A 24,438-nucleotide genomic window follows, 5' to 3' on the forward strand; every position below is an offset into this window, starting at 1 on the left:
TATATATTTATCATAGTTTAACCCATATAAATACAAAACAAAGTTTTTAAAATATGCTTTCATTTTTCAAATCACAAGAGCAGTCGCCTCAAGGCACTTTATTCTGCAAGATAAAGACCCTACAATAGTACAGAGAAAACTGTAACAATCAAACCACCTCCTGTGAGCAAGCACTTGGTGACAGTGGGAAGGAAAAAACCCCTTACAACAGGAAGAAACCTCAGGCAGGGGTATCCATCGAGTGGTTGGGGGTGAGAGAAGGAAAACGGAACAACACAAACATTTGTGTTTGTGCCAGAGATTAATAATAACTACTGATTAAATGCAGAGTGGGGTGTAAACACATAGTGAGTGAATAAGGTAAGTGAAGAAGAAACATTCAGTGCATCACAGGAAGCCCCCAACTGACTATTGGCCTGTTACAGCATAATTAAGGGAGGAGTCAGGGTCAGCTGATCCAGCCCCAACTAAATGCTTTATCAAAAGTTTTAAACCTTGAAAATAGAAAGGGTGTCGGTCCACGGAATCCAATCTGGGAAATGGAATTGACCTGGGCGACTTGCTGTAAATGATAGACCCATGAATTCTGCTGTCTGCCAGAAAATCCTGAAGGAGAATATCTCACCAAGTCCACCTTTGAAAGAAAAATTAAAGTTTTGATTTTGTGGTTGCCTAATCAAAGTCCAGGTCTGATAAACTTACTTTCTCATGACCAAAATTCCTCCACAGCAGTGTGAAAGACTCATTGCCAGTTTTCACAAATGCTTGATTGCAGATCTCACTGGCTGGCACAAACAGTTATTAGGTTACTAGCTCTTTCACACAGGGCAGGTTTGGATAGCTTTTCTCCTTTAATAAATGAAACCATCATTTAAAACTGCATTTTGCATTTGTTTAGCTTGCCTAACATTTCTTTAAACTGAAACATGTTAGTGAGACAAATATGCAAAAAAAAGAAAGAAAAAAAAAATCAGGAAGGGGGCCAATACTTTCTCACAGCACTGCACAATTTACCCCTCTCTCTTTTGACCTTTACCCTAGTTGCACTCTCTCAGGTAAACAACTTCTTAAGACCTTACAGTTAGGATGTTCATTGTTTATGATGAAGGTAGAGTCTTTATTTTTAGGTTTTGTGTCGTTTAATGTACTTCTAGTTAAACATGCATAAGTGTCCATTTTTGCTTGCTCTTAGAGAAAAATACAGTTCGAATCGCGAGCTTTGTTTTGAAAGTCTAAACCGGAAATTCATTTTGATCTCGGTTATCTTTGCTACCGAAAGCTTTTCAGCCTCCTCTTTTTATCGGGTGCCTTAAGGAGGAAAGGGAGGTTGGCCAAGCGGCAATTTCGATAAAACAATCAATTTTTTCATAAAACTTCAATCTGAGGCTTTGTCTGCTCAACTTTTCTCAACTCAGCTGCTCGCTGTCAGTCAGGGGTCTCGATTACTTCTGCTGCTAGGCTTTCTGGGAATTGAAGTTCAAAGCGGCACATCTTGCTTTATTGATAAAGAGACGGGTATTAATTTGCCAAGAACATATCTTCATCTACACGTATACACTCCAGGTTTCTATCATTTCATTCAAAACTAGTTTTTTGTATGCTTATTGGCTCACTTTAACACGCGCGCACACACACACACACACACAAAAGGACTACAGCATCTTCTTACAGCTTTTATTTATTTATTTATTTTTTTGTTGAGTGGAATTTCTTTGAAGGAAATGTAATTTATGTTGTCCCCTTCTGAATATGACATTGTAGAGTTGAATATGAAGAAATAAAAAGACAGGACCTTCAAAAATCTGTCATATGAGAGTATATTTCAATGTCACAAGCCAAACTTGGTAGAATAAGTCATTACAGCTGAACCAACAGAGCATTAAGACAGAGCGGGTTTGCCTCTCAGTACACTGCTTCACGTAACCTGTTCTACTGTTATTGTGAGCCCCATGTCCTCAGTGGTGCGACACCAAACAGAACCCCCTTCCTTCCCCTGTGACTAATAATTTTAAAACATTCAATGGTATCACTTCTTTTAATTGTCTGCACTTAGAATAGATAAAAACACAATACCATCAAAAATAGAGAATGGTCAAGAAAACCTCATTTAAAAAAAAAAAAAGTAGGAAAAACAAGAGAAAATGGAATGACATCTTTGTCTGTGTAAGCATGACCATGGGAAAGAAACAAGGAAAATAAAAGTGTACATTCCTAATCATGCAATATACAAATTTTAATCTAACAGTATGCACAGAATGATCAGTATTAGGACAGCGTGTGATTAGAGAAGTCGTTTCTCAGATTCATGGATATCATTTTCAGGAACAGGGAGCGCGTACATAATTTTTTTCTACTGACGTTCCTGAAAAACAGCTGATCACCTCTGATTTCAGACTTTACTACTGAAAATCTAGTGGAATGGCTGACTTGACCTTCAGGCCAGACATCATTATATTTCTTATCTACAATAGCAGACAAATGCAAGAGAGGAGGGCCTTACCAGTATATATATGAACAGAGACGCTACCAAGTCTTTTTTTCCTTTCACTCTTGCTACTACAAGGATCAGTTGAAGTGGACGGGGTGGTTGCTTTAAACATGAATGATCCAAATGAAGACATCAAACAGAGTTCAGCAGGAAGTCGGGTGTTGTGTTTTCTTTAAAGTCTCTCCTAACACACACATACACACAAAGTAGCAAGGCAGTTTCTGGAGGGAAAAAGAAACATGGGGGGGATTTATATGGGTGGGTCAGCTGGCTTTTTCTGTGATGCATGAGAGGGAGACGGGCGCAAATATTTCACATGAGGACAGACAAAAACCACACAACTGCTGCTGCTGACAGAGGCGATGCTTCCTTACTGTGGAAGCCGTGTTGATTAATACTGACTCACAGGGCGCCTCAAGCCACTGACAGGTTAACAGCGTCCGCTTAGTAGTAAAATGACTTTTAGCAATCTCATATGCAGACCAGCAGTTTTAAAAGAAACAGTACAGGCAGGCTGAGAGTATAAGTGTGGTGTCCTTTAACTTGTCACAGGTTGTCTTTCCCCCCCCACAGAGGACAGTGATGTCAGCTCTTTACGTCAGATTATTCCGTGAACACGTTGGCCAAGTGACGACCTGCCTTCAGACAAAGAACAGCATCCTGCTTTACAATATTATTACATCTTCTATACAATAACTAAACCATCCATGCGTGGTAGAACACAGGTGGCTTTGTCAGGTGTAATAGAAACCTCACATTGCACTGGATTTGCCAAAGGAATGATATGTTCAAAGTCCTTGGGGAGGGTCAATCTGCAGTTTAGCACTGTTAGATCAGTGCACTCAGGGGAGAGGTGGGGGCTCTACAAGACTTATGAAGTGCCGGAGTAGGTCAGACTGCAGGGCTAAGGCACAGAGCAAAACTACTGAACTACTGTACAATCACCCGTAGAGACACAAGGATTCGGTTCAACTAAACACCAGCAGATCTGCTCTGAGCCTCGCCAAGAGGCAAGTAGGGCAAAAGCACCCCGATACAAGCTTAAAACCCATGCCTTATTTGTAGCTTTGGTTTCACCTCTGCTCTCCTCTCATTGCACTTGCCCAGTGTCTGGTCTTCTCCAGGCACCAGGTCAGTGGTGGGTGAGCAGGTTATAGCGCCCATCTAGTCCGAAAAAAGAGTCAATCACCTGATTTATCTTTTTTCAAGGCCTACACAGATGAGCAGCACACACAGATTTTAGTGAGCAGTAAAGAAGGGGATTAGATGAAGGCGCAGTCAGGTTTCAGACAAAGATAAAGAAAAAGAAAAGACAAAACAACAAAACAAACCAAAGACAAAAACGTCAAAACAGTAAAAATACAATTCAACCATTAACAGCAAAAGTCCAGTTGTCAACATTACATGACGCGACCGTCACAGATTGAATTCCCGACAGAGTGGAGGGCGGAAAGAGACGCAGGAAAGAGAAGAGGACACCAGGCGTCCAGAAACGGGAGCTCAGTCAGAGTCGGGGTGCAACAGGGCGGCTGTTCGAAAACTAGGAAGTAAAAATGAAAATTACACTGCAGAGAAGATGAAGCATGTACACAATGAGTCTGTAAAGCAACATCAAGTGTGAGGGAGTGACCACAGAGTGCAAAGAGGGGCAAAGTGTGGGGCGCTGGAGAAGCTGAGAAGGGGAAAGAAATCTTGCAAATCTGCAGACTAATAAATAGGGCGATACTGGAAGTGCCAGTCGCAGTGTTTCGTAACGTGATTATGTTGTGTTTCAGTGAGGGAGGGGCGGGATGGAGCGGTAGGGTGGAGGGTGGGGCACCCTTCGGCTGTCAGACACAATCAGCACTGAGAGAAGGTCTGCTTGATCTCATCCAGCACATTCCCAAGCAGCGTTGGCTCGTCACATTTAGCGTCAATGGACACAGTCTGACCAGACTGGGAGAGAGGGGGAGAGAAGTGGGGGACAATGTCAGCATCACCACCTGAAAACTCTTTTCATCTTCGGTTTTAACTCAGATTTATGTTATTGTCGCTTACAGTTTTGACCAGCAGACAGACATGGTGACCCTGGATAGACCTGCTGTACATGGAGGCACAGGAGTCGATCCTCTCCACAACTAATCAAAGACGAGAAAGAAGCACAATCACAAATGCAGCGCATCAGAATTAATGTCAAAATTACCCAGCATTAATACACTTTTCAAACATTCCCCTCTGATGATTGTAATTTCCTGCATGTGAAGTAGCACAGGTTTCAGGTCCCCCGAAAAAAGTGATAATGTAAAGGTACCAGAAAAGTGGTGGTGGAAGCAGATCCTGGCCAGAAGGTGATGGAAGGGCATGTTAACTCCCTCTAGTCTGACAGAGCTGCTCTTCAGATCTCCCGACTCCAGCAACTTTGCAAACGCATCACTGAGAGAGCAAAAGAACAAAAAGAAGTCAGTTTTAGATTTCTCCATTACTAAAATCTAACGAAGATTCAACAGATTTTAATGATTCCCAGACCGTGGTTCTTGATCTTTTTAATTTAAAATTTCACACAAGCTCTATCTTAAAACAAGTACAAGTGAAATTTACTGATATTTATTCTTCCTCAAAGATGGCCATTTTCTACTGCCACGCTTAAACCACAGTCTCACCACTCAGTCTACAAACTCTCCCACTCCAAAGATTTCTCCCTGGAAACACTTTGAGAGGAGTTTCAACAGCTTCTTTAAAAAGTTTAAATGACTCACTGAAACTCTGATATGAATGGAGGAGTGGCATAACCAACCTGTAACAAGGAGTAGTGATCAGGTAGGAGGTGCAGGTAAAGTGCAGTTTGAAGTCCAGTTTCTCATGAGTGGAGGAGTCCTCGTTCTGTGGGAATGGAGCAAAACGGCATATTAAAAACACCTGTTTGATTCCTTCATAGGTCTCAGAATTAACTCATCTGCTACTAGGCCAACTCTAGTATTACAAATACAAAAGATGAATTAATTAAGCCGCAGGTTTAATAATAATGTATAAAAAATCCTGTCAATCTTGTTTGCGTTTCATTTGGATTTCAGCTTTTTCATTAGATTTTGTTTTCTTTTTAGTATACACGGCACTTGTTTGCTTTTCCTACGAACCTTTACAATAAAGGTGAGGGTTCCTTTCAGCTTCTGCGGCATTACGATGCTCTGCACAGTGAAGACAAATCGTGCTTCATTGGACACTCCTACAAGAAAAAACAGAAGCTCTCAGCATCAAATCATGGAACTCAACAACTTTAAAAACTCATATAATACAATTTTTTAAGTTGCTGCTTGAATCATCTGTAACTCAGTAAAAAGGATGGACATTTATTCTGAAAAGCCCCACTACAATTACCAGGAAAATGCTTGTTTTATTTTATTTTTTTAGTAAGCCAATATTATAGCAAAGGATAACTATGATGCCCATTTCCAACCCCATATTTTCCATCTTGGGTTATGCTAGACTAGCTTTACATGGTTTAAGTAATACTAATTTATCTTATCCTGGGCCTCAGATAATAATCTGCCTGAACAAAAGAAACAAACAAAAACTCTTTCAGCTCAATTCAACCTCAGTTTAAGCTAACTTACTTCTGATTGGATGCCCCTCCAAAATATGAATACTAAAGATTTGAGGGGGGCTATGGGCTTTTAATTCACAGTCATGGATGGATGGATTCATACACGATTTTTCTTTAGATAATAACTGACCAGGGGGAAGCTGGAAGGGGACGGTAAGGCCATCATGTGGACCTGACCCTTCTGGCCTCTGCAGCTTGGAGTTCAGAGAGTCCAGCACATTGAACTCCATGGATTTGAGGAAGCTGTCACTCTTATTTTCAAAGATGACAGACACCACCACCTGACTGCCATCCTGTAGGTTCCCCTGGATGTCACACACCTTACGGGGAAGAGGGAAAACAAGGAAAGTGCTAAACGTGGATTTTGGAACAGTGAATTACGGTCTCATCTTTCCTCTCTTTTACACAGTGTTAACAAGGCAAATCAGAGTCATTACCCAGATCCAGAGCACACATCACCATTTCCAAGAAGTGAACACAAGGAGATAATCACAAGGACAGAATCATTCTCAGAAACCGAGCGCTGCTGCGCAAGAGAAACATAAATTAGTCTGCCCAAGGAGGAAGGCCTGTAAAGAGCAACGAGACCAGAGAGAAACACATCTAGGACAAAACTTTAACCAATACCTGATCAGCATCCTCCATCATCTTTAAAGAGAGGAAGAGAAAAAGAAATCTGTATATGATAGTTCTTTTTGGTTTTTTTAACTCTAATTACTCCACATGCTGGATCTTGGAAACAACAACGTTTCTCTTTCTCAGCATCTAGAAAGAAATGTGCGCTATAATGTAGCAAGAAAATTATTTTATTTATTGTCTCACTAAAGTAAACAGAAGAACCCAACATGTCGAAATAAAGCAGAATATTTATCACAATCTGGTTCCCTTGGTGCATTTTAATTAACAATGCAAACTATTAGATTGGAGAAGGCATGAGCAGCTTTGGATGCTAAAAATTAAATTCGAAAATTAAATGTTTCCATGGCCAAAATGAGACCGGAATTATTTTAACAAATTGAGAGCAAAACAAATTTCCAAAGCCTGGCATCGCAGTCACCATCACTCACCATCTTGATGTAGGAGTTCTCAGCCAGCAGGCAGTAATTGGACATGGGCTGAAAGGAGAGAAGAGCTCAGGTCAGAGGAGGCGTTCTCAGCCACTAAGCATGCTAACTAGGCAACAGGAGCTCCTACCTAGCTGCTATATAACAAGGAAGGCAGTGTGTGCTGGCAGCAGTAAGTGGGTTTACCCAGTGGAGCTCAGATGAATGATGATAAATTATACTGCCTACATGCGGCTTTGAGTTATTCGTGTCTTTGAGGTCAGTAAGCTTTTGTTTGTCTGTTTTCAATCGAAGAGGAATGACACAAAGATGCCAATTTAATTTTTACTTCACTCATATCATCTCTACTTTAACATCCATCAAATGCTAAAACCAAAGAAATTTCAAATTCAAATTCAAATTTTATTTGTCACGTACACAGTCATACACAGTACGATATGTAGTGAAATGCTTGGACAACTGCTCGTGATCTAAAGAAAACAAAAAAGGACAAGGCTATGAATAAGATAGGAAATAAATATGAAAAATTAAAAAGGGTAAATTTAACTAGGAAGGAATAAAATATAAATTAAGAGTGCTGTACATAATGTTTTGTTGTACGTATCAATATGGTATTGTACATACCTATACATCTATATCATCAATTCCTCATGTATATACTGTATAGTAACCAGTTATCCATCCCCAGCTTGGTAAATGTTTTATTCCAAGATCTTGGCGCACTGCACATTTAAATATGCTATACAAATTGCTATTGTCTGTGTCGTGCTTTTATCAGTAATGTTTCTTATCTATTCTGTTAAGTAAATTGAGAGCAACGAAGAAAAAGAATGAGCCTAATTCTTTGTACGTGTACATTTTGTTGTACCGATTCTGATTTAGGAAACATAACCCGTAGTTTACAAATTAAAAGTAATGATCGGTTAAGTTTAATGTTGTGGTTGTTCGACACTGACCGGCAGAGGCTCCTCCTCCTCGACGGTGCCATTCTGCACAGACTCCTCTCCACCTCCATCGCTGTGGTGGTGATGGTGATGATGCTTCTTTTTCTTTTTCTTCTCCTTCTCTTCCTTCTCTTTTTTCTGCTTCTTCTTCTTGTGCTTGGAGGACTTCTATAGAGAAAAACCAAAGAAGGAGAAGGAGATAAATTTCCTGAAGTGATGTTTAATCGCCATTGAGTGTTAATGCTAATGAAAATAAAACACAAAGTGGCAGAATTACTCCCCCAGAGCCCACAGAAACTGGCAGGTCTGCGACACATCGTTCACACAAATGTATCAGAATTAGAGTTGCCAATTCCCCGAGTCCAGTCGGGGTTATTGTAAACTGGAATCTCAAGCAGTGCTGTCAAACTTTGTTCCTTCCAACTATTGCCTCGTCTGCGTTAACTCACACTCTCCTCCGTCTCGGTGTCTTTGGGCTCCTCGGGCTCAGAGTCGGCCGCTGTGCCAGCAGGCGCCTCGGGCGCTGGGGCTGCTTCTGCTACTGTTGCTGCTTCCTGTTCAGATACACCAGCACGCCACCAAATAAACACACAAACAAGAACAACCACAGCGTTTAACACATACAAAACTTTCTACCACTTCTGTGTTGACATAGGTAAGTGAGGTTAGTGAGTTCACTCAGTCATTCATAAGAGAAGTCATTCATGATCACCTGCAACCTACTGAGCTGAGTGACACCACAAACAAACATCAGGTACAATGAGCCAAGAGTGTTGCATGGAAGAATGCTAAACATGAGCATATCATGTTTGTATGGACCTCTACACCTACAGTGGTTTTGCTGTACAACTGCTGGATCCACTGCACTAAACAGCTACACTGGGTGCTGCTCGAAACTGAAGCAGGCTGACTGACAAGCTAAATATATGCAACAGTATGATCTGGGACGCTGGTGTGACAGCCAGAACAAAAACAAGCGTTCCACCAAGACATCGATGCATATTACTGGGGCAGCTTTAACTCTTGGGCTGACAGTTCAAATGATTAATAACAGAAATGCCCAAAGGGAAAGTTAAAAGGCCTGACAGATCTGAGCGTACAGTCATGTTACATGTATAGCTAAGGAAACAGTGTGCCTGTTATTCAGTCTTTTCATGGAACAGTCAGGATGAAATAGTGGAGCAACTGGATAGCTTAGCTTATTTAAACAAGCTGGAAATGGTGTGAGAGCACTGTCCTGGCATGACCACAGGCCACATAGATTTAATTTAAAACAACTGAGAAAGTAATTTTCCTATTTTTTTTAAATGAAAGAAAAAAGTCATCAAAAAGTCTATTAGTAAAGGTGAAGTTTAGCAGCTGATTTGGGAAATTCTACTTTGTTTTCAAACAGAAACAAAGATAATTATGGCCCCACACTGAAGAGATAATGGAGAGTGGATATTGTGCTCATACAGTGGTGACGTAAGAGGAAAGGACTCTGGGCCAATTTCTGGGGAGCCGTTTACCCCTCTTCCACCACTGCGGTGCTGGTGTCCAACCTAGAACCATGAAAGGCTATCCCAGCAATAACTGTTAGCTGAAGCTCACATATCCTGTCTACCACTAAAATAACTCCAGCTTCTGTTTGGAGTTTGTGTGTGTGTGTGTGTGTGTGTGTGTGTGTGTGTGTGTGTGTGTGTGTGGGGGTACCAGGACCACACTGGTTCAAAGACATATTAGTGACATTTGGTCCATTGTCACTTCTTCAAAAATAAAGAAATCAATAAATAAAGATCACAAAAAACAAAAACAAAACAATAAAAAGTAACAGCACCTGTTCTGACATCATGACTGACACAACACAAGGCAAGAAGAAGTGCGAGACAAATACAGATACATACTGTGTACACACACATGCTAGAAAGCAGAAGGGTGCTGGAAAATGACAGAATATAGTGTTGTGAGCCCTGTGAAAGAGAGGCAGTGTCAAAAGATGCAGAGGGGAGGAAAAAAAAAAAAAAGGAACAACTGAAGGGCAGCAGAGACAGAATGTATGGTTACACCAATGTCTGAGGCAGGTTGATTGAAAACCGTGTCATGAAACTGAACAGATGTGGGCAGGACAGGGTGAGAGAGACAGAAAGAGAGCGAGAGAGAGAGAAAGAGGGGCGTGACTCAACCTGGGTGTTAGAGGGCACTGGAGCATTTGAGAGCCAGAAATCCAGGTCCGAAACCTAAAAGAGGAAGGGAGGGAGAGGAGCGCGAGGAGGTGAGAGGGGTGAGGGCCAAACAGGTTCTGTGTCTTACTACTATTCATGAAAATGGATACAGAGAATACACTGTCCTGTTTCATGAATAAATCAAGTATTTGGCAAGAGACTGCACAGTCGGCTACGAGGAAACTGATACTTGATCGCTATAGCCGATTGAAAGACAGGCTGGGAAAAAGCAATGGAAGCGCCGAGTTAATGAACATGATAAAACGTGTCTGCTTGCATTTAACCATTTGACAGAATTTGTAGAGCACTCCTTAAGGCAGACCTTCCCAAAGTGTGGGGCCCGCCCCCTAGGAGGGGCGCAGAGCCATTGCAGGGGGGCGCGGTACGAAAAGGAAAAACAAAACAAAAAAAAACATTTTTCTTGTAAAACAAAGGGGGACCTAGCAAAAAAGTTTGGGAACCACTGCCTTAAGGTATCCTTTAAGCCATTTTAATTATAATTTTATAGATCTGGTAATTAAAATCAGTGTTTGGATGTTAGATACAAACTGCGGCGCCGCGTAGGAAACATCCTCGGTCCAACATGTTATAAAGGCGTACCTCAGCACTAGTTGAAGTGGGCTGTGCTTCCACCTCCTTCGTTTCTTCCGATTGGACCACGGGCTCTTCTGCTTGACCTCCAAGAAGATCCTCCTCCTTTTCTTCATGTTTGTGTTTTTTCTTCTTCTTCTCTTCTTTGCTCCTCTGTGAAAACAGGAGAATATATTCCAGTCGGTGTCAGTCAGGTTAAGAAATGCAAACACTGAGTCATCAAATTGTGACGGCGCAGCTGACAGCGCACTACTGTTCTCCCCTCGCTCTGAGTGCTCCGTGAATCTGATTTATGACCAGAAGGTGGGAAATGTTTCCAGCATCTTAACCTCACCTTCCTATCCCTCTCTTTATCTTTCTTCTTGTCCCTCTTTTCTTTGCTGCTCTTCTTCTTGGGTTCCTGTGGCGTGGCATTTTCTGCCTCTCCATCCTCAGCAGAGCTTTTTGGAGCCCCCGCTGCACGATGTGACCTGACCGGTAGCTTCTCGCTGTCTGCAAGCGGCCTGCACAAACAAAACATACAGATACATATTTTAACTCTAACTGGGAGGTGATTTTGATCCTCCTGGGCTACATCATCTGAAAGATGCATTCCTTGAGTATTAATTGTTAAAGGTGAACAAGGCATGTAGGGTGCAGCAATCCACCATTCTCAAGCACATGTTCTGCACTGTGAAGCAGCCAGGTCTCATTCAAAGCACAAGACATTCCTCTAGCAGAGCTCCACACGGTCGATCGATCCTAATAACGTCCTCCATACTGAAGTGATAAGAGCTGGTAAACTTACAGTGGGGCAAAAAAGTATTTAGTCAGCCACCGATTGTGCAAGTTCCCCCACTTAAAATGATGACAGAGGTCAGTAATTTGCACCTGAGGTACACTTCAACTGTGAGAGACAGAATGTGAAAAAAAAAAAAATCCATGAATTCACATGGTAGGATTTGTAAAGAATTTATTCGTAAATTAGGGTGGAAAATAAGTATTTGGTCACCTCAAACAAGGAAAATCTCTGGCTCTCACAGACCTGTAACATCTTCTGTAAGAAGCTTTTCTGTCCCCCACTCGTTACCTGTATGAATGGCACCTGTTTGAACTCATCATCTGTATAAAAGACACCTGTCCACAGCCGCAAACAGTCAGACTCCAAACTCCGCCATGGCCAAGACCAAAGAGCTTTCGAAGGACACCAGGAAAAGTATTGTAGACCTGCACCAGACTGGGAAGAGTGAATCTACAATAGGCAAGCAGCTTGGTGTGAAAAAATCAACTGTGGGAGCAATCATCAGAAAATGGAAGACATACAAGACCACTGATAATCTCCCTCGATCTGGGGCTCCACGCAAGATCTCATCCCGTGGGGTCAAAATGATCATGAGAACGGTGAGCAAAGATCCCAGAACCACACGGGGGGACCTGGTGAATGACCTGCAGAGAGCTGGGACCAAAGTAACAAAGGTCACCATCAGTAACACACTACAACGGCAGGGAATCAAATCCCGCAGTGCCAGACGTGTTCCGCTGCTGAAGCCAGTGCATGTCCAGGCCCGTCTGAAGTTTGCCAGAGAGCACATGGATGATACAGCAGAGGATTGGGAGAATGTCATGTGGTCAGATGAAACCAAAGTAGAACTTTTTGGTATAAACTCAACTCGTCGTGTTTGGAGGAAGAAGAATACTGAGTTGCATCCCAAGAACACCATACCTACTGTGAAGCATGGGGGTGGAAACATCATGCTATGGGGCTGTTTTTCTGCCAAGGGGACAGGACGACTGATCCGTGTTAAGGACAGAATGAATGGGGCCATGTATCGTGAGATTTTGAGCCAAAACCTCCTTCCATCAGTGAGAACTTTGAAGATGAAACGAGGCTGGGTCTTCCAACATGACAATGATCCAAAACACACCGCCCGGGCAACAAAGGAGTGGCTCCGTAAGAAGCATTTGAAAGTCCTGGAGTGGCCTAGCCAGTCTCCAGACCTCAACCCCATAGAAAATCTGTGGCGGGAGTTGAAAGTCCGTGTTGCTCGGCGACAGCCCCAAAACATCACTGCTCTCGAGAAGATCTGCATGGAGGAATGGGCCAAAATACCAGCTACTGTGTGTGCAAACCTGGTAAAGACCTATAGTAAACGTTTGACCTCTGTTATTGCCAACAAAGGTTATGTTACAAAGTATTGAGTTGTATTTTTGTTATTGACCAAATACTTATTTTCCACCCTGATTTACGAATAAATTCTTTACAAATCCTACCATGTGAATTCATGGATTTTTTTTTCACATTCTGTCTCTCACAGTTGAAGTGTACCTCTGGTGCAAATTACTGACCTCTGTCATCATTTTAGGTGGGGGAACTTGCACAATCGGTGGCTGACTAAATACTTTTTTGCCCCACTGTATGTCTTAAAAGCCGGAAATTAGGAGTTAGTAGCGTGCACTATAGCCCCCTGTTGGAAAATCTTTATATATAATATAAAATCTAATATAGATATTATATAAAACCATGCTGTGTCATCAGTCTCCAATTTAAGTAAATTTTCTTTTTTGGTTTTATTCTTTCAGCTTTAAATTCCTAGAATTAAGTAACCTTGCTTTTGTGGTGTCATTTTTCTTTTAGAATTACAATCCAAAAGAAAGACTTCCACATGTGTTTTTGTAAGTAAACATTAATTTATAAGACCAAAACTGTTTACAGCTTGTCCTGCATGATCTCATCAACACATTATTCAAACGATCCACATTCTATCCTTGGCTTAAGGCCACATCTTTTTCCACTGAGGGCAGGCAAAGCGTATCCACTTAAAAACAGCTGGAGACAGTCTGGGGGCATGCCAAGTCTACTAAACTCAGCTGAGCAGATCTAAGAGAAAAGAATTACACTATTGCGTCGAACCGCTGGGATAGGTTTCTAAAAGCATGTTGATGCCGATTGCCCAGTACAAGAAAAAGAAGAGCCAACATGCTTTTAGGAAACTATTCTGGGAATTTAAAGGGTGAAAGATTAAGTCCTGAGAACATCAGCAGCCAGTTCTTATTTTCTTTCTTTCTAGGAAATCATTTTGTTTCCCTTTCTTTAAGGACAGATAAATCAGAACTGCTTGTTCAGAAATAGAGATGCTGATATTTTCAAGAACATTAAAAAAAATAAAAAAGAAGAAGAAGCAGTTTTAAGAGAGGCGGGATACTACAATATCGTTATGCATCACTAGGTCAAATGCTACAACTAAAGAACAGATCGAAGGGAAGAAGAGCAAAAAGAGAAAGTGGACATTACAAGCTTCAGATAGGTAAGGAACAGACAGCTATATTAGTTGAAAAGAGCAGGACAGCTACTTGGAAAGCAAGACAGAGAGAAAGACAAAGGTGACCTGTGCACAGTCAGAGGTCAGGCCCTATGGCTGGGGTGCTACTCACCTGCGCGCAGTTGTTTCCAATAAGCTGCCCACACAAAGAGGCAGTAATGGATGTGTGTAGGCACAGAAAAGAGGAAGCAGAAAGCATGAGGAGTGCGAGGAGGGAGAGGGCCAGTCACACTGGCTTTAATGCTGTGACTGGAAAGCTTCAGGAATAAATGCTAAAACTACACTTTCATGAAATGTTTGGAGAGCAACAGTTTTTATCTCTCTGCCTCAGTACACCAAAACAACAGGTTTGAAACAAAAGGATTAAAATGCAACTTTTAGGTTAAATTTGGAGGATTTAAGAAAAATATTAGCATTGACCACAGTGGTCATTTTTATACAAAGTCCTCCATTTTCATCAACTCAAATATAATTGGACAACTTGACATAATTGCAGGGAATCAAAGTTCATGGCTTATTATTTTTTAAAGGCGTTTTTGGCTAATCGTGTGTCTACATTGTGGAGATTAGTGTCCTGCCTAGATGCTGTGATGTGTTTTTTCTTTACCATGGAAAGCATCCTGCGATCATGCACCACTGCTGACTTACATCATGGCCTGGGCCTTTTCATGTTCACAGGTGCTTCATTTTTTTCTGAATGTTCCAAAATGCTGATTTGGCCACTTCTTATGTTCCCACACTCTCTCTAGTAAATTTGTTTTATTTGTGCACGCTAGGTTTGGCTCGATTCATTTGAAATAAGATCCCCTTTGAGAACGGCTTTTGCATTTGAATTTGAATGAACTGCTTCCAAATGCAAACGCTACACTTGGAATCGACTGCAAACCTTTTACATGCTTAATTCAAAAAACAGCCTAAATCTGTCCACAAAACAGCCCCAATGACACAGGACTGTAAATAATCTACATCTGGTTGTTGATACGATTTCTTTGTTCAACCACTTGAATTTAACCTAAAGTCTGCTTTTCAGTTTGACTTTGATAGATTCCTTTCAAACAGCTCTCTGTTGAACTCACTATTCAGTTATTTTCTGACATAACTGGACTTCAAACTAGAAATCCTCCAGCTTTAAAACAAGGTACACAACACAAACAACAACTTTGGGTGGAAAATCTTAAATTTCAGTGCCTGGCAGACTAGTTTAGATATAAAAATGATGACTTCAGCATCTTCAAAATCAGCAGTTAAAGTGATGAAGGTCGAACACATGTAAAATAAAACTCACTTGTCCAGGTCGATGTCCAGGGCTTTGTGAGGGTCATTGGGGTCTTTGTCATCGTCATCGCTGGGTAAGGCATTCTGTAGGACAAAACACAAGAGATTAGCTGAGCTACTGACTTCCAGTGATCTTTGTGATGATACAGTAAAAATATATTTATAAAAAACTGAGTGAAAATGATTTTCCTTGAACATGTCAGTGTAAAATAATTAACATTAACTAAATTAAATAATAAAGTAATAAAACTTTCAACACTACATAGAAAGAAGGACCAGGCGGAAAAAGAAGGCTTCGACAACAACTTACAGAATGTTTTAAACTTAGTATTTATAAAAAGTCTTCTTCCATTGATGTCACCACATGCCTACCTCTGGCATCTCCTCTGTAACAATGTCGACCACATGTGCAGGTGTGATGTCCTCCTCGCTCTCTGGGCCTGAGTCGTGTTTCTTCCCTCGCCCACTGCGTTTTTCTTTCCTCTTCTTCTTCTCCTTCTTCTTTTTCTCTGCTCTCTCTTTCTGCCGACGCTCCTCCTCTAGTTTAACGTATTGGTCAGACATAGGCAGACCTGTGGGGTGGGAGGGAGTTGTAGCTAAGGGTAACGTTGATAATTTTCAGTATACGAATAGAAAAATTGTGACACAACAGTATGTTTGCAAGTAAGGCTGCACTTAGATTCAGGTGAAGTTATGATAGTTATATTGGGGTTCCTTTTTTTAGTTTTTGTAGTAATATAAGGATTGCGTGTCCCACCTGGGACTTTGAGAGGCACGCTGAGATCAATCTGCACGACTGGGATGTGTTCCACTCCTGGAGCTTCCTGGTACACCTACACATAAAAGAATTCATCTCAAAAAGGGTTTTGCCATACATGAGCGTAACTACTTTTACTAAATACCCTGTGCAGTGAAAATGACTACCAACACAAAGTAATTACTGAAGACGGTGAGCATACCTTCTGAGAAGATGGAGAGGCCTTGATGTAGAATGGGTTGTTGGCTTGCTCCTGCTTTCTGGCTTCTCTCCTCTTGTAGTGGAAACAAGAAATATAATATGAATTCACGAACAGCCTACGTCACTTATAGCATGAGCTGGGATCCAAGGGGGAAGCCAGATTTACTAACTGTGAGTCTGAGGAGATTAATATTGATTCTGAGTCAATGGCAACTTTAATAAACAGTCACAGACCATTTTATCACATATGTTACCGTTCATTAAAAAAATAAAAAAAATAAAAAATAAATAAAAAAAATCAATGATGAAAAAACCTGAAGGCTTTGGCATATAACAACATTTAAAGTAATGTACCGAAACAATAAATAATTCATATCCAAGACTAGAAACAGTGCTGGCAGCATCGTCGGTCTGTCACTTTCTAAAACTAAGATCAAACCTTACAATTCTGCTTCAAAGTCTTGATGCGCGTCTATGACTGCTACAGATCAGAAGAAGTGCACACGGTGGGATTTCCTACTGTTGGAATTAGTGCTTACAGGACCGGATTCGTCCAATCTGCAGACAGTTTCCTCCCCAACCTCAAACCTCTGTCTTAGGTGGCAGAAGAGCCACAGAGCAACACTCAGAACAAAATTAATTCAGATACGAAAAGTTATTTCAGAGGGGAAGATGGAAAACCAAATGTCAATTTCCCCTGATAAAGAAAGCACAAGTCCAACTGGTTTTAAGGCTTTTTTAAGGGAAACCCATCTGCTGAGGTGGCATTAACATGTAGTGACTGCAGGGCCAACATCTCTGTTCCTCTTTTCCTCCATGATCACTTTAAACCATACTCTACTCTTTCTATTAGTCAGCACTTTGTAAAAGAAAACGGTATGAAAATGATGAGACTTTTACTAATCCTGTCCGTTAAAACAACAACAAAAAAGTCAGAGTTGTGTACTGTTTTTGTTCTATGTTCCATCAGTTAAAATTGAGAAGTTGCTTTGAAACTATTTCTTACTCATGGTGGCAATTTTTTCAGCTGACATTATAAAAATTTCAGTAACAACACAAAAAGGTTAAACACCTCAAATGTTACAAGCTAAAACAAAAAACTAATTTGGACATGGAGTCCTGGATCATAACTGCTCTTTGCAGTTTATCAATGATACAAAGACCAACCTACGCACCCTTGCCAGCTCTTTCTCGTCCACCTCTGTGTGACGGGGGCGTGAGTGTTTGGGCTCCTCCTTGGTAAAAATAGCCTTGGGTTGCTCATCCTCAGACTCGCTTTCAGAAGGAGGCTCATTGATCCAAGCATCCAGGTCCAGCCTACACACACAAACATGGTTGTTGTATTCCATTATGAAAAACTCAAAAGCAGACACATGCAGCATAAATGCCGAAACGTTTTAGTTACTCTTGCTGCTACACCTCAAAGGTGAGAAACAAAAACACTGCATTTTAAGCAAAAAGATTATAAACTGTAAAAATATGTGATATTGCAGTTTTGTTTTGTTTATCTCATGTGCTGAGCCAACGTACCCTTCGGGAACAGGCACTTTCTTCTGTGCCTTTGGAGCTACAGGATTGAGTTCTCCAGCAAACAACGCGCTGACTTCTTCTGCTACTTCTACATCCTTCTGCTGCAGTTTCTGGATGTATTTAACTAGCTGCAGGATGCAGGACGCCTGAGGAAAAAGGAGAGGAACTGTAGATTGCAGGTATTTATCCGATTTGTATGCAGTAGGTAACCTTGTAATCTGTGAAGCATTAAAGGTCAGGCTCTGTAAGGACTCTGGCTCTTTCAGTCTTCATTTATCTTACCCTCTCCTGCACCTCGAGGTTAGCACTCTGGACAAACAGTGGTAGCCTGTCTATCATCATCTGGCTGGTTTCCTGTGCAGCTGTGCTGTCTGTGTTCCCCTCTTGGTTCTTCAGGATGGTGGCAAACAGCTTGGCTGCATTCTGCACATATACAGCCTGGATGTGACCAGGTAGGGTCGCGACCTTAGGACGCAGCATGGCCTCCAAAGTCTGCACGGGATTCTCCAGGTGTCTAAAACGAGGGGAAGATTTCTGTTATTTCAGGTTTGGTACTCTCAACCCTCAGGAAGGTTCCCAAACAGATACAGCAGTACAGTGTTTGGGTTACACACATTTGTGACTGTGCAAAATAAATACACACAACACACTACATACTACATATTATATGACTGCATTAACTCTGTCCTGACTCATCTGCTCTTACAGAGTAAAACGGTATTTGCTCTGTCTCTTCTGTTTGCCAAACCTTTAGCGTCAGGCAGAGAGTTTAAATATACCAACTATACTGACTACTTCTAATGACTTACTCTGAGAATTCCCCACAGATCCAGGCTGCAGCATACAACACTTCACAGATGCCGTTTCTCTGCATGTTGCCTGTCAGCAGGTGGGCGTTGTCCAGCAGGGTAGCCATCTGGGCAACAGCAAAGACCCGGATGGCTTTGACTCGTATGGCCACATCCAGCATCTGAGAGGCAATGAGGTGGCCGTGCCGTGTGCCCTCTAGTCGGGTCAGCTCTACTAGGATACTAATGTACCTGTTGGGCAGACATGGAGAGGGCGTGTATATAACTACAACAAACAGCAAATGTAAAGCAAACTGACACACCTCAGAGTGAAGCACAGGACAGTGCTGCTGGTAAACTAACCATTCAAAGTTGGTGATATACTGGTAGTTGCTCTGACTGCAGATGTCAATGATTTTTGTGAGCAGTTCATCTCTGTAGGTGGTTCCTTCGGCTTTGTCTACATGTATCATCAGCTTCTTTACGATCTCCATCAAGTTCTTCTTGGACACCTGCAAAGAGCAGAACCCACAAGTGACCACAGAGAATTATTACTTTACTAGATCAAACAGCACCATTTGCAGAGTTCTACAGTTGGCAGTAACAGTTTACGGTATCTATTGTACTTGACACTTTAGTGTGTGAGTGCTAGCAAAGCCGTTTTATTATACCGAGCTACAGCAAAGTAGTTACAGCGAAAGTTCTGTTTTTTGTATTGCATTGCACCGTATTCTTTAGAATAGACTGAAACAAGCATAATCCGGATCTAAAAATATTCAACATTAGTTTTCGTGAACACTGAATAAAACAAAAGTCAAAAGTTTGGCTGCATACCATGCCATAGAGCAAGTCCAGAGCTCTCAGACGGATGGACTCATCCTTGTCATCCAGACACTGGAGAATGAGGTCTTTATGAGACTGCACTGATTTGGGGTGGGTCTTCAGGATCTTTGACATCGCCAGCAGGCCCAAATACTTCACTACAGAAATACGCAAAAACACGCTACCTTAGTGTAGTTAAAAAAGGACACACAACAACCCTTGAAATCTCCACACGTTACCAAGTATATTTTGTTCACCTTGCTATATGCCATCACTCTTAAACCTGATTAGCTTTACATTACTGTGACTGCAGTAATAATCATATGTATGTAATAACTTTAATACACTATGAACTCTTTCTATGCTCATCTTCACTTCGCTAATCTATAAAAAAATATAAATCACACAGCAAAAACAAAAATAAATTAAAACAGGAAATAAACACAAAACACACAAAAAGATGGAAAGGACATACAAACACGCACACGGGACAACACACACTGGGACACAGTCTTGTTTTGCTTTATCCTTTCTCATACCCCTGGCAGCTCATTCCCCCCCCTCTCAGGTTCTGTGATCAATAAAAGGGTGTTATACTGACCTTGGATCAGTGAAGCTGATCACTGCAGTGCTTAGATTAGAGAAGTGACCACTGATGTGGACTTGTGGAAGTTCAGTGATGTGCTGAACAAGAAAAAGCTACACACATTTTTGAAACATATTTCTTTTAACCTATGGTTTTAATTGTGACCGTTTTGGTTGCTAGCATGTTGCCATGGTCGCCCTTATTTTGCATGGAAGAGGCAGAAGAAGATGGTAAAGCACAACTTTTACTTTGAAGGTGAAAATTCTCCATTTTCAGCTGGCATTGCATTTTTGAAGACTCATTTAAGCTCACCAAGTATTTATCAATAACATTTATAATTAATATTAATAACTATTATCATCATTATTATTATCATTATTATTATTATTATTATTATTAATAATAATGCTGCCAACCCTGACTGGTTGGCAATAATAACCCAATAATGATACATGCCTAAATGTGACTGAACCCTTAGTTACCTGCACTCCATCTAATGGCATCATCACCAAAAAGTATGTGACCTGACTTTTACTCAGTCCTAATTCAACAAGTGTTCTACATGAATTTACTCAGGGCTTTTAAGTGGGCCCTGAGATTAAATACTTTACCAGTTAAGCATCGTCACAAGGGAATCGCTACATATTTACGGCTTTACTCACTGATGTTTTGGAAAGTTCTATACCCAAGTATAACTGTGAAACGAAACAGGGGCACAGCAGTGATCAATGAAAGGATAAAACATTGAACCACAGGTTCACAGTCTACTCTATTAAGGCCATGTCCACACTAATAAGTTTTCCTTTTAAAAAGCATGACTTTATGCCTTTGAGTACTCACTATTACAGTGATTTAGGACTGATATGGGAAACATTTTAGAGTGGATGTAGCCTATGACCAGGAGTCTACAATTTACTTTACACACGCACAGTTATCTACGTTTTAAGATCCAGACAACTCGAATACCCGAATGTAGAAATCTAAGCTCCAAATGGCTGTGTGCAAAGAGAATGTAATAACAACTTATAGTATAACAAATTTAAGCCCCTCTAGAGTGAAGCAAAGAAAATATTTTTAAAAAATTAAAATTGGGTAATTTTTTGTGTCTATTCTGTTGGAAACCGGGTGGATGTGACTTAAGTGCAATGGTATTCCAAGCAGGACGCCCAATTGAGAGTGAAAAGGTAGTAATGTTCGAGTTATCCAGAGTCAGGAGGTCTATGTTATTGTCGTCTAAAAGGGTGGACTGTTCCATAGTCAAAAACACTCAGACAATGAGAAAATGACACACTGCAGGCATTGACAGAGGGCTCACAGTTCTGGTCCGAGTCTTCTATCAGGATTCGCAGTTTCTGCACACAGAGCTGTGGGGGAGACAAAAAACAGAGAGGGAGAGGGACAGATCTGTTATCACCACGGAAAACCTTTCCACACCAGGAGCTTTGTGAGACTTTCTGGCCTGTCTGATGGCTGCTGTGTTTCTACTTAAGCTATGTTGGATCAGACGGCATGCACTGTGATTCAACTGGAGTGGAAAGGGTTAAAAATCTGCAACTAAACACATGAATATGTTGATGAAAGAGAGGAACTGAGGAGATTACCTGGATACTAGCACTGTGGTTAGGCATCCCCGAGGACAAAGAAATCAACACTGTAATGTAGCACAAGGAAACAATTACATCTGAGAACGATTTTTTATGAGCAAGTTTAAAAAAACCAAAACAAATAAAGATCAGAACACGTGAGGAAAAAGACCTCTGCTAAATCTCAAGGATGTTTAAGCGCCAGTATACAAGTTAAAATTTAACTTGTACAAATTCCACTTATTCATTCAAGCAAAGCTAAGAAAATGTGGTTTTAGCACGTAGGAGGACTGAAAAGAGCAAATACAGATAAGACACTACACTGTATTTTTTGAAGATCAATGTATAAGCTTATTTCTCAACACAGATGCAAAAATATACTGAAACGATGAAATAAACATGGGGCTGGGGCCACTAAGCTAAGTGAGATTTGATGTGACCCACAGAACAGCTGTACTGACCTGCAATCACAGTGTTGACACATTCATACAGCAGAGACATGGCAGAGGTACTGTGAGAGAAAAACATCAGGACGGTGAGAAAGTTTAGAATTATTATTGAGCTGTTTATCAGATTAGACTGTTGTACTGTCTACGGGAAATACAATAAAAGAGAATTTCCTCTCACCTGTGGATTAGATTTGTTAGAGGTTCAATCAATTTCTTCCCCAACCGTGGCTCCAACGGTGTGAGTGCACCAAACTACAAGATACACAGAATTTCTGGATTTTGTTTGTCCACAATCACCTTTCAGAAGCTGGTACACTAAATATATAAAAGTATATATTTAAATCTATTCAGTTACTAACTACTAAAATGTAAATGTAAAGTCTTACCAGCTTTATGATCTTAATGAGAACCCAGTTGTTAGTAGAGGAAGTCATGAGTTTGAAGAAAAGCGGGGCCAATGACAGGTAGTTCTTAGGATTTCTCCTGGCCAGCTCACATATGACATTTACTGCTGCTGACTGGACGCCTAAAAGGAGAGAATATAACATCAGGAAACAAGTATTGAAAACTACAAAAGCTTAATTTCTTTAAAAGAACATTGAAAAACTATGTAGTCTGTTATTAAAGAAAAAAAATGTAATGTCCAATGACTGCAGTCCAACATACAAAACAAAGCATGTAATAATAAAAGAATGGAATTTGTACTGTCGTCATAACTGGATAAAAAAGTGAGATATTAAATAGAGTAGAGTAGTAAGTATGAAACCATCTAAAACCAGAAGAGAGTCAGCAGTATTGTCTTGCAGTCTTGGAAGTCCTGGCTCAGCACCATACCCAAGCCTTCTTTAATCACATATTCGTTGCTGCTGAATCATTTATGGGGTTCAGTTAGGGGATCTGATGTCTTATATTGTGGACAGTCTTAATTTGTAATGCTTTCTGGAGTATACTTTATTGTAAAAGTTCTGGTGTTGCTAACCATTAGCTGCTTCTCCACCGAGTCTTTCGACCCCTGCAAGTCCAACTGTAGTGTCTTGGACTGCAGCTGGTGACAGTATCGCTTGCTTTGCTCTGCAGCCTTAGACAGCTTAGTGGAGTGACTCACAAAACCACTTCTTCATCTGGTGCAAGCTCTACTTGCAGCTGCTGTCCAGTTTGCAGCAGATAACAATACAAGGACTAACATTCCCAGCTGGAGTCTGTTGGAAGGATGTGAGACTCACAGAAGCGGTAGCTGAACGACGCGGTGAAGTCCACGGGAATAGCTATTGCTGGTACGGAAACATAAGACGAGCAGGCCAACTTTGGCAAATTTACCAAAAAGCAGCAACCTGATAATCTAGAACTCAAAACCAACACAGAAGGGCTAAAAAAGCCAAGGCTCCATCTGCTGTGGTGTACCCTTGTGAATTTAGCTAAAATGATGCTTCAGCAGTGATAACACCTTGGTCGTCCACTAGCAGTCCATGGACAGCCTGTCTGCTTGGAGACAGCGTCTGCTGTGGATGGGGGCACTGCACAACATGTTACAACCAGTATGTGGGCGACTCTTGCTTATTCTGTCAGCCAGCCGCTGAGCAAAGCAAAGTTATGACATACTAAATGATGAAGTGAAACCAAGTGTTACAAACAACGAGAAGTATCCACTGTAGCCACAATCTGTACTTTTCATGCTGTATTTTTGGATCTTTAAATTTTTTTCCCAAGCTCTTTCAATTCCCAGTGAACTCTGCCATCGATCCCTTCCCTGTTCTGGCCCATTTGTCAACCAATCAGCATTTGACCAACACGGAGCGTCATCCATGTCAAGCACAGTCAAGTTGGCCTGAAAACCCCTTTTCGTACGCCGTCCGTAGGGAAATAAATATGCCAGTATTTGACACAACTGCGTTAAATTAATTACACATAAACCTGAAAGAAGCTTTATTGTCTTGTTAAAGTATCCAAAAAAAAATGTGCTTCAGTGGTGGTGAGTCAAATTCTAGTGTTTTCTTCAGCAGCCACCAAACAGCTAATCTTGGGTAAAATGTGACATCAAGGTGGCTTAATCCACCATTTATATACACAATCAACAGTTACTAACAACTACACTTAAAAAAATACTTAAAAACAGCACCTTAAAAATAATAACACTGTCCAAATTTTTCTGTACCTTTTGTAATTTTTTCCAAATGAACTTAGGAAAAGCTTGATTGGCTCACGATGTGATTAGTAAAAAAAAGACAGTCATCGCCCAAATCTGAGAGTATGATTTTAACCAAAAAAAATATCATGTGGCGC

General features: G+C 41.0%; 1 protein-coding gene across 3 annotated transcripts in view; it reads right to left on the reverse strand.

Moving 5' to 3' along the window:
* Positions 1-1,674: 1,674 nt before the first annotated feature.
* The window catches only part of ap3d1 (adaptor related protein complex 3 subunit delta 1), a 28,462-nt gene continuing 5,698 nt past the window's right edge, over positions 1,675-24,438 (reverse strand). Inside the window, exons 7-34 of one of the 3 annotated variants that reach the window (XM_085347532.1) lie at positions 22,545-22,684; positions 22,337-22,410; positions 22,171-22,220; positions 21,728-21,777; positions 21,442-21,490; positions 19,553-19,698; positions 19,082-19,230; positions 18,740-18,970; positions 18,213-18,444; positions 17,931-18,076; positions 17,576-17,717; positions 16,402-16,473; positions 16,200-16,275; positions 15,815-16,014; positions 15,453-15,526; positions 14,280-14,303; positions 11,203-11,371; positions 10,878-11,021; positions 10,239-10,292; positions 8,526-8,630; positions 8,089-8,244; positions 7,136-7,183; positions 6,199-6,388; positions 5,602-5,690; positions 5,262-5,347; positions 4,779-4,900; positions 4,526-4,605; positions 1,675-4,423 (exon numbers count right to left, since the gene is read on the reverse strand). In XM_085347532.1, coding sequence (XP_085203658.1) covers positions 4,328-4,423; positions 4,526-4,605; positions 4,779-4,900; positions 5,262-5,347; positions 5,602-5,690; positions 6,199-6,388; positions 7,136-7,183; positions 8,089-8,244; positions 8,526-8,630; positions 10,239-10,292; positions 10,878-11,021; positions 11,203-11,371; positions 14,280-14,303; positions 15,453-15,526; positions 15,815-16,014; positions 16,200-16,275; positions 16,402-16,473; positions 17,576-17,717; positions 17,931-18,076; positions 18,213-18,444; positions 18,740-18,970; positions 19,082-19,230; positions 19,553-19,698; positions 21,442-21,490; positions 21,728-21,777; positions 22,171-22,220; positions 22,337-22,410; positions 22,545-22,684 — 3,194 coding nt within the window. In that variant the 3' untranslated portion in view covers positions 1,675-4,327. The remainder of the gene's footprint in view (positions 4,424-4,525; positions 4,606-4,778; positions 4,901-5,261; positions 5,348-5,601; positions 5,691-6,198; positions 6,389-7,135; positions 7,184-8,088; positions 8,245-8,525; positions 8,631-10,238; positions 10,293-10,877; positions 11,022-11,202; positions 11,372-14,279; positions 14,304-15,452; positions 15,527-15,814; positions 16,015-16,199; positions 16,276-16,401; positions 16,474-17,575; positions 17,718-17,930; positions 18,077-18,212; positions 18,445-18,739; positions 18,971-19,081; positions 19,231-19,552; positions 19,699-21,441; positions 21,491-21,727; positions 21,778-22,170; positions 22,221-22,336; positions 22,411-22,544; positions 22,685-24,438) is intronic. The other 2 variants (XM_085347533.1, XM_085347534.1) reach the window with 2 other exon arrangements.

Source organism: Diplotaxodon limnothrissa, linkage group LG23 (genome assembly GCF_057381915.1).
Source record: "Diplotaxodon limnothrissa isolate DT_005_m linkage group LG23, D_limnothrissa_male_GT1.1, whole genome shotgun sequence".
Classification (NCBI taxonomy): domain Eukaryota; kingdom Metazoa; phylum Chordata; class Actinopteri; order Cichliformes; family Cichlidae; genus Diplotaxodon; species Diplotaxodon limnothrissa.